Source organism: Hylobates moloch, unplaced genomic scaffold, assembly GCF_009828535.3.
Source record: "Hylobates moloch isolate HMO894 unplaced genomic scaffold, HMol_V3 SCAFFOLD_1752, whole genome shotgun sequence".
In the NCBI taxonomy this organism is placed as follows: Eukaryota; Metazoa; Chordata; class Mammalia; order Primates; family Hylobatidae; genus Hylobates; species Hylobates moloch.
Genome location: NW_026654027.1, coordinates 1 through 8,575, shown reverse-complemented (window position 1 = coordinate 8,575; position 8,575 = coordinate 1). Strand labels below are relative to the sequence as shown.

Here is an 8,575-nt window from a genome sequence, read left to right as displayed (position 1 = left end):
CATGAAGCAAACCTGCAGGATCAATAGGCTCTCTCTATATGTCTTTTAAACTGCAGATGATCATTACAAATGGGTGTTCACAGGTTTTTGGAATCTGTTTCTCTCTATATAGTCTTATAAGATTCTCCTATACTATGTTAATTTCCAATAATGTAGATGATCAACTTGCTGACATAAAGCAAAGTAGGGAGGAATACCTATGAGAACAGTCAAATAAGAGAAAATAACGCTTTGTGATTTTGTTTTTATTTCCTCAGGATGGAAACAGTTCAATGCTGACTCAAAAAAATCCATACAAGTATTTAAAATACATACAAGGACAACAATTGCAGTGCTCCTGCTCAGACACAGCCTTCAGGGCAGAAGAACACAAGAGAAAAGTCTCTGCAGGCTTAATTTATTGATACCAGAAATAATCATAAAAGATAAGACACAGCAACTCCAGGCTTCAATATAAAACCATACAAGTACAATGGAAGAGGTTTCCCTCTCTGAAAGCATCTGCCTGCCCACAAAAAACTCAAGGCCCATGCACCCATCTTCTTCCAACTACAAAGACACAGAAAAATGCCTCTATATGCCCTAGGAAGCCCAAATATTTAGTCAAAGTGATTATGAAACAAGCCACTGTCTTCATCTAGGGAAGGCCAATGTCAGAGTTTGAGAAAGACATTAAAGTCCTGTGTAAACCCAGGGTAGACTGAGATGCAGAAGCTCCAGAAAACACAGTCCTGTCACTGGAAGATGGATGCAGTACTTCCTTCACAAACAGAACTTTCCCTCTGGTCTTGGGCCTAAAAGAACTTTTTTTTGTAGTTGCTGTTGGGGAAGAGGCCCTTGGGTTCTAACCTGCCAACAGCCTGCCTTAAATGCTTGGGCTGCAGTGGGGGTGTTTCTCCCCCATCTCACACATGTCCAGGGCCTCTTCCACCACCTCTCCAACCAAGACCTTGGCTATTCCAGCCATGGCAGTGGCCACATTCTCAGGCACCGATCTGCCAGTGATAGACTGCATCAGACCTGCAACGTGTGCTTTTGGGAAAGCTGACCAGTGACACACTTCGTAGCGGGCCAGCTGCTCCTCAGACATGGCAGACAGCAGGGCTGTCATCCTCTGAGCCTCGTCTGCATCCATGGTGGGCTTCCTCTCCTTCTTTCCTTTAGTATCTGTTTTCAGTCTTTTTGCTGCAGGAGGAGCTGAGGTTGAGGCTTCATTGTCACCTTCTGTGAGGTCCATGACATCCTGACCCCTGAGCTCACCTTCCTGACCCCTGGGTTCTTCCAAGTTCCCATCTAGGTCCTCAGGGATTCCATCCTTGTTGCTGCCATTCAGACCTCGGGGCATGGCGAACATCTCAGCAGACACAGCTGTTTGTCTGCCTGTCACCATGGGCGACATGTAGATCTAGTCCACGGCAGTGCTGTAGAGGCAGAATTCCGACTAAGGTGGTTTGATTATGGATCTGCAATGAGAACCTTTCAAAGATTTTAGCTACTGTGTTTCTGCTGAGCCATAGTTCAGCCACAATTGGACACAGCTCCCTGCCTCCCCCTCCCTGACACAAAAACACACACTGGTTTTTCTGATTTCCACAATGTGAAGAAACTTGTGTATGGAGAGTATATTAGTTTTAGATCAATGCATCATAAATTCTCACTCCTAGAGATGTGACTCAGGTGTGGGCTGTGGGGATCTCTGGATCTGCACAGCCACCGCTGGGGACTCTGCAGTGGGGAAAAATTTCTCTCTGGCTGGAGATCTCTGTGATCTTAGGGAGGTTCAGTTCCTTATAAAGAGCTCAGATGATTGGATCAGGCCCAGAACTTAATGTCCATTGGTTCAGTGTATCCCTAACCTAATCAGGGATTTGTGGGCTCATCAATTCACAATTCTGCCCACACTCAAGGGAGGGTCAGATGCAGGGTGTGTCTCTGAGGGGCAGGAAATGTGTGGGACATTTAAGAATTCTGACACATGGGTGCACCTGGAGAGCATCATGATAAGTGAAATAAGCCAGGCAGAGGAATATAAATACTATATGATCTCAATGGTATGTGCAATCTCACAAAGTTAATCTACTCGACGTCAAAAAGAAGAATGGTGGTTGTCAGGGGGTGGGGTGGCAGTGGTTGAATGATTTGAGAAGATGTTTGTCAAAATACACAACATTTCAGTTACACAAGGGAAAAAAATCTCAAGAAGTATTGTACAACATGGTGACTGTAGTTAACAATAGATCGTATTCTTGAAAAATGCTAAAAGCATAGATGTGCATTGTTCTCACCAGTATAGTACATATGTGAGGTCATATGGCTGTCAGTTACCTAGACTTAGACATTACGCAATGTGTACATAATATAAAACATCACTTTGTACATAAGAAATAGGTACAATGAGATGTCTCTATTTAAATATGAATAAATAAATCAATAGTTGAGTGGTTGCAAGGGATGGAAGGTGAAGGAGCAGTGAAAAGACAAGACACCATGGATTTGGATGGAAGTGGAATTACTCCACAAGACTCTTCCTTAGGATACAATACTGGTGGATACATGTAATTATGCCTTTACTTGAACCAATAGAATGTACAACACCCAAGTGAATCCTAAGGATAGCAATGGTCTTGGAGTCAGAATAATGACTAGGGCAGAAAGTTGATAGTGTAGGTGGGTAGAGGATATAGGGGACCTCTGTTTCTTCTGCCCAATTTTGCCATAAACCTAAAGTTTTTCTACGATATGATCTCTATTTTTAAAACAGTAGTGTAAACTTATTTGGTGAGTATTGATTATCCTGAAATTTCCTGTTCGGTGCATGGTACATGCATTGCACGCATGGGCATTAATTCCTACCACAACTATAAGAAAACCCTGTTAACAGTGTAATGAAATAGAGGCCTTTGGTTGGTTGGTTGGTTGGTTGGTTTTGCTTTGTTTTGCTTTTTCTTATGCAGTCGGAGGTATGAAGGTAGCAGCCATGACCTAGGTTCAGCAGCTCAGTGAAGTCAGGACTGGCTTCACTGGGCCTCATGGTATTTCCAAAGTGGGCAATGGAAACAAGGCTCAACCCTGGCATTAAGGTAAAAAGGAGCCAGGGGGTATCAGTGACAGGCACATGTGACCATTTTATCAAAAAGACTTCAGCTTTCTCCCCAAGGCAGATTTTCATGAGTGTCACTTTTGGGGAGAAAAATGTCCCTGGGAGCATCCCTGATAGAGAAGTGACCATTTAGGTTTTCCGTCTTTCCCTCCCTGTTTCACCTCATCCTCAGAGAACCTGAGAGACACCTCATGGTGGCACCCAGTGGAGTTCTGCAGCAGTCATGAAAGTCATGGAACGTGTGATTTTATTGAAATGTTTTCATTGTAACTATTTCCATGATGATCATGAGATGTAAACTTTCAGAATCACTTTCGCACCGAGATTCCAGCTAACTCACACCTACCATCCCTCTCATGAGGCACAGTCCAGAGGTTCCTCCCTCCGTTGGATGTGTGCAGAACCCAAGGACTTGATTAGGTTTTCACAGCCCTGATGAGGTTGAGGGTCTAGTGAAGCAGTGAGAGCAATGGAAGATAGCTGGGTGGGTCTAATGCAATCATCTGAGCCCCTTATAAGAGGCTGGACTTGGCTGAGACCACAGAGATCTCCAGCCAGAGCCAGACAGCCTGGAAGGGAGATTCCTGGCTGCTGCTGTGTAGACCTTGGAAGCCCGGAAACCCACGGGGGAGACTGAGCAGTGGGGTCTCTGACCCGCAGACCTGGGAGCTGGTAAGTCCAGGGCCGGGTTGGAAAAGGCTAAGTGTGTGGGTGCATATTCTACATGGATCTCAACTCACAGGCTCTCTGAATCCTGTCCACAGCCCCACTGCCCTCGCTCTCTGACACTAGGGCAGCCTGCAGCTGGCCAGGCTCAGCCCAAGGAGAGGGGAGAGCCTGCGGCTGAGTCCTGTCCACAGCTCCACCATCATTGCAGTCAGGTACCAGCACTGCCTCTTGTTCACCAGGCTCAGCCTAAGGACACAGGAAAGGCCGTGACATCGCACTATGGCGTGCACCAAGCCCACCTCCCGCAAAGCCACCGTCTGCCCCCCAAAGAAGACCCTGGCCACCAAAGCCGCCGGCAAGAGGGCGCCGCTCACAGGAGCAATCAAGAAGCCTCAGCGCTACAGGCCTGGCACCCTGGCGCTGCGCAAAATCATAAAGTACCAGCAGAAGTCCACGCAGCTGCTCCTGCGCAAGCTGCCCTTCCAGTTCCTGGTGCTCGAGATGGTCCAGGACATCAGCCTGGACCTGCGCTTCCAGATCGCTGCCATTGGTGCTCTCAGGGTACCAGCGAGGCCTACCTGGTGCGCCTCTTTGAAGACGCCAACCCATGTGCCATCCATGCCAGGCGTGTCACAGTTATGCCCAGAGACACGCAGCTGGCCAGCCGCCTCCGCGGAGAGCCAACACTCCTGGCAAACACTGCACTTTAGACGGCTTCGTTTCCATTTGGTTGTGCTTTTACTCTCCTCTGCGCTCATCCTGGATCTGATATTAGCACTTTTCTTCACTTTTGGTTTTATTTCCCTCACGGGGTCCAAAAGTAGCCCTGCATATGACCGGGAGTAACAACAGAGGCAGATATAAGGGGTATGACTGTTACTGTTTTCTTTTGTTTGTAAACTTTCCATCCACATTGAGGGTCTAATGCATTCATGTCAACTGGGAATTTCTCACTGAACACCTTTCAACACTTCAAATCAAGAACAATTGTGAAAAATTTGCTCATTAATATTATTGAAAACCAAATAAATTTACTAGTGGGAAATAGATAATGTCTCCTGCATTTGATCAAACAGCAGATGAGATTCACACTTTGACTTTTCTTATATGCGGCTCTGTGTTCTCAATGTTCCCTGTCTCCTGGGCTGTTCCTGCTACTTTGCTATAATATACATTCAACTCTACTTTCTGAAAGTTGAATAGACTCTCTATCCACAAGTCACCTCACATTACAGGAGGCAGGAAAACCAGCGTGGGTTTGTTTGTGGGTGGGAAAGGGAGGGAGGCACCCGTTACAAGTTCAGTTCAGTCCCTCAGCTCCAGGTCAGTGTCCTAGAACCTGATCACGGCCGTGGCCTTGGTTGAAATGACCCAGATTTTGGCTGGGGAGGTGGTAGGAGAGGCCCTGGACGTGTGTGAGATGTGGGGAGAAAAATCCCATTGCAGCCCAAGCCTTGGAGGGCTGGGGACAGCCTGCACTGGCCAGGCTCAACCCAAGGAGACGGGAGCACTGAGGCTTCTTGATCGCTCCTGTGAATGGCGCCCTCTTGCCGGTGGCTTTGGTGGCCAGGGTCTTCCTTGGAGGGCAGACGGTGGCTTTGCGGGCAGTGGGCTTGGTGCAGGCCATGGTGCGGGGTCACTGCTTTTCTTGTGTGACCTTTCACAGGGGACAGCCCATGGGTCACTTCCCCAACACCGCGTACAAAATAAAAATCATCTTCCTCTGGGCCCCAGCCCAGATAGAAAGGCCTGATCTCAGAGAAGAAAGTACTAATTCCAGTCTTTCTATGACAAGACCCTCTGCAGGCTGGAGCTTCAGTATCTCATCCCATCCTGGACTCAACCATGATTTAACATCTTTCTTATAGCTTACATTGGTCTCACCCAGATGAAGGCAGCAGCTTGTTTCACAATCCCTTTTAATCATGTTTATATCTCAGACCAGGCACAGTGGCTCATTCCTAATATCCCAGTATTTTAGGAGGCTGAGGCAGGCAGATCACTTGAGCTAAAGGGTTAATGATCAGCCTAGGAAACATGGCAAAACCTCCTCTCTGTAATTTTAGAAAAAAAATTAGCTGGACATGGTAACTGGAGCCTGAGGATTCACCTACTCAAGAAACTGAAGCAGGAGGATCACTCGAGCTCTGAAGTCGGAGGCTGCAGTGAGCTGAGGGCACCACTGTCATTTCACCTGGCTGACAGAGCAAAACCCTGTCTCAAAAATAATATCATCATCATCATGTTTGGATCTCTGAGGTCAATGCATGGGTAGGCATTGTTCTGGGGCATCCTAGCTAGAGGAAGAAAGGTACATGGGCTTTGAACATCCTGTGGACAGGGAGCTGTTTTCAGAGAGAGAAAAGGAACCCTCTGAAGAGGCTATGGTGCGTTCACACTGAATCCCAAAGCTGCTATGACTTAGGAATTTTTCTCCTATGGGATTTAGAGATAAAACAAACAGAAAGTCTTCCCTTACAATACTCTGTCCTGAAGGCCCTGGGCTTTCTAAGAGCACTGGAATAGTTGACCTTGTAAATATTAAATACTTTTCCATAACTTTTCCTGGGGAATCAACCAACTTCTCTCCAGATTGCAAAAATAAAAATGAAATTAAAACCAGTTTTCTTCTCTAAAATGACTCTTTTTACTTTCCTACCAAGACTGTTTCATGTCAGGGAGTGATGTTTGATGATGTTAGGATGGTAACACAATCTATGAATTGCATGAAAAACTAGACAGAGCAACACAGTCCCCAGAGACCCTGTCTAATCTCTGCATTCATTTCCATGACTTCACCTTCAAAGACTTGGTCCAAATGTAACCTATGTTAATGGCTGAAATAACATAATGATATTTGTTTTGTGCTTCTCTAATACAAAAATATGTGTGAAAATAATATATATTATACTAGATAATATTCTATTTTTACTTTATTTTTCATAGTATTCTATAAAAATACAGAAATTAAAAATAAAATTTCCTCTCACTATAAGATTTTAGCATTAAACATTTTGTGTAATTGAGCCTTATTTATAGTTATACTGATATGTAATTGATCCAATACCCTGAGTATAAGATAAATGGTAACAAATGTATAGGAAAAATAAAATGAGTTACAGTTTTCAGGTTGGCACATAAGGGGATTCAATGTCATCACTCCGTCTTCAAAATGAGTTAAAAACTAAAATACTGAATATTCAATACCTCTTTTGACATCTCTCTGAGTGGTGATGCCCAGGGTAATTCACAGAGAAAAAAAAAAGATGATGGCTGTCCTAACTTCAAAGTATGCTATCAAGCTGTAGGAACCAAAAGGGCCTAACACTGGCATAAAAACAGACACCTCAGCCACTGAAACAGAGAAGAGAGCCAACTAAAGTGCCAACAACCCACCACGACAAAAGGACAGTCTCTTTCATCAATGTTGATAGGAAAACAGGGAATCTACATGCAGAAAAATGAAATTGGACCGTTATCTCTTACCATACACAAGAATAAACCAAGTTATATGAAAAACCTTAAACTATGGACCCACTAGAGAAAAACAGGGGACATACTCATGGACGGTGGTTAAGCCAGTGATTTCTGAAATATGTCCCAAAAGCACAGACAGCAAAGGGTAAAGTAAACAATGGATTGCATCTAACTAAAAAAAAAAAAATCTGCAATGCTAAAAAGACAATCAACACCATGAAGAGACAAACTCATGAGACAAAAGATTTGCAAACCCTACATCATATAAGGGATTAATTACTGTCCAAAGTATACTAGGAACTCAAACGACTCAATAGCAAGAAACAAAAGCAAAATTTAAAAACCAAGCAAAGGACCTAAATAATAGACATTTCTGAAAAGAAAACATACAAGTGGCCAACAGGTATATACATATACACATATGTATACACATATGCACAGACACATATATTCATATATACACACATATATACACATGTATGTATATGCTCAACATCACTAATAGAGAAATGTAAATTAGAACTGAAATAAGATATCACCTCACACTCGTTAGAATGGCTATGACCAAAAGTCTAAGGTCAACACTTGTTGATGAGGATGTGGAGGAAATGGAACCCTTATACTATTCCTGGGAATGTAAATTAGGACAGCCATTATAGAAAACACTATGGGCCTTCCTCCACAAACTGAAAGAACAGAGCTATCATGTGAGCCAGATTTCACTCTGCTATGTATATATCAAAAAGAAATGAAATCAGTCTGCTGAAGAGATGTCTGCCTTCCCAGGATGTTGCAGCACTATTTACAATAGCTAAGATATGGAATCCACCTAAATGTCCACAAATGAATGACAGGAAGAGGAAAATCTGACATTTAATCACAATGGAATACTATGCAACCTTAAAGAAGGACATCTTGTCATTTGTGACACAGGGATGCACCTGGAGAACATCATACTAAGTGAAATAAGCCAGGTGTAAAAATCCAAATACCACATGATCTCATATGTGGACCAACAAAGTTAATCTGATAGACGTAAAAGAGAAGAAAGGTGGTGGTCTGGGGCTGTGGTGGCTGGAGGTGGGAAATTTGAGGAGACATTGGTCAAAATACACGACATTTCAGTTCAACAGACTGTATTCTTGAAAAATGCTATTAACGTGGGTGTACAGTGTTCTCACTACAGTAATACATATGTGGGGTAATGGATGTCCATTACCTAGATTTAGACAATAGACAATGTGTACATACTTTAAAACAGCATTTTGTATATAAGAAATACATATAGTGAGATGTGTCTATTTTAAATATAAATAAATAAATCAATAG

At 43.7% G+C, this 8,575-nt stretch overlaps 1 protein-coding gene and 1 pseudogene across 1 annotated transcript; one reads left to right on the top strand and one right to left on the bottom strand.

Annotated features, from left to right (window-relative positions):
* Window positions 1-865: 865 nt before the first annotated feature.
* On the bottom strand, window positions 866-1,390 carry LOC131382708 (TATA-box binding protein associated factor 11 like protein 2-like). The gene has a single exon (XM_058435170.1). It carries the CDS (start codon window positions 1,388-1,390, stop codon window positions 866-868), a length of 525 nt encoding a protein of 174 aa, XP_058291153.1.
* A 2,658-nt stretch (window positions 1,391-4,048) lies between these two features.
* Window positions 4,049-4,479, top strand: LOC116464789 (histone H3.Y-like; annotated as a pseudogene).
* The last annotated feature ends 4,096 nt before the right edge of the window (window positions 4,480-8,575 follow it).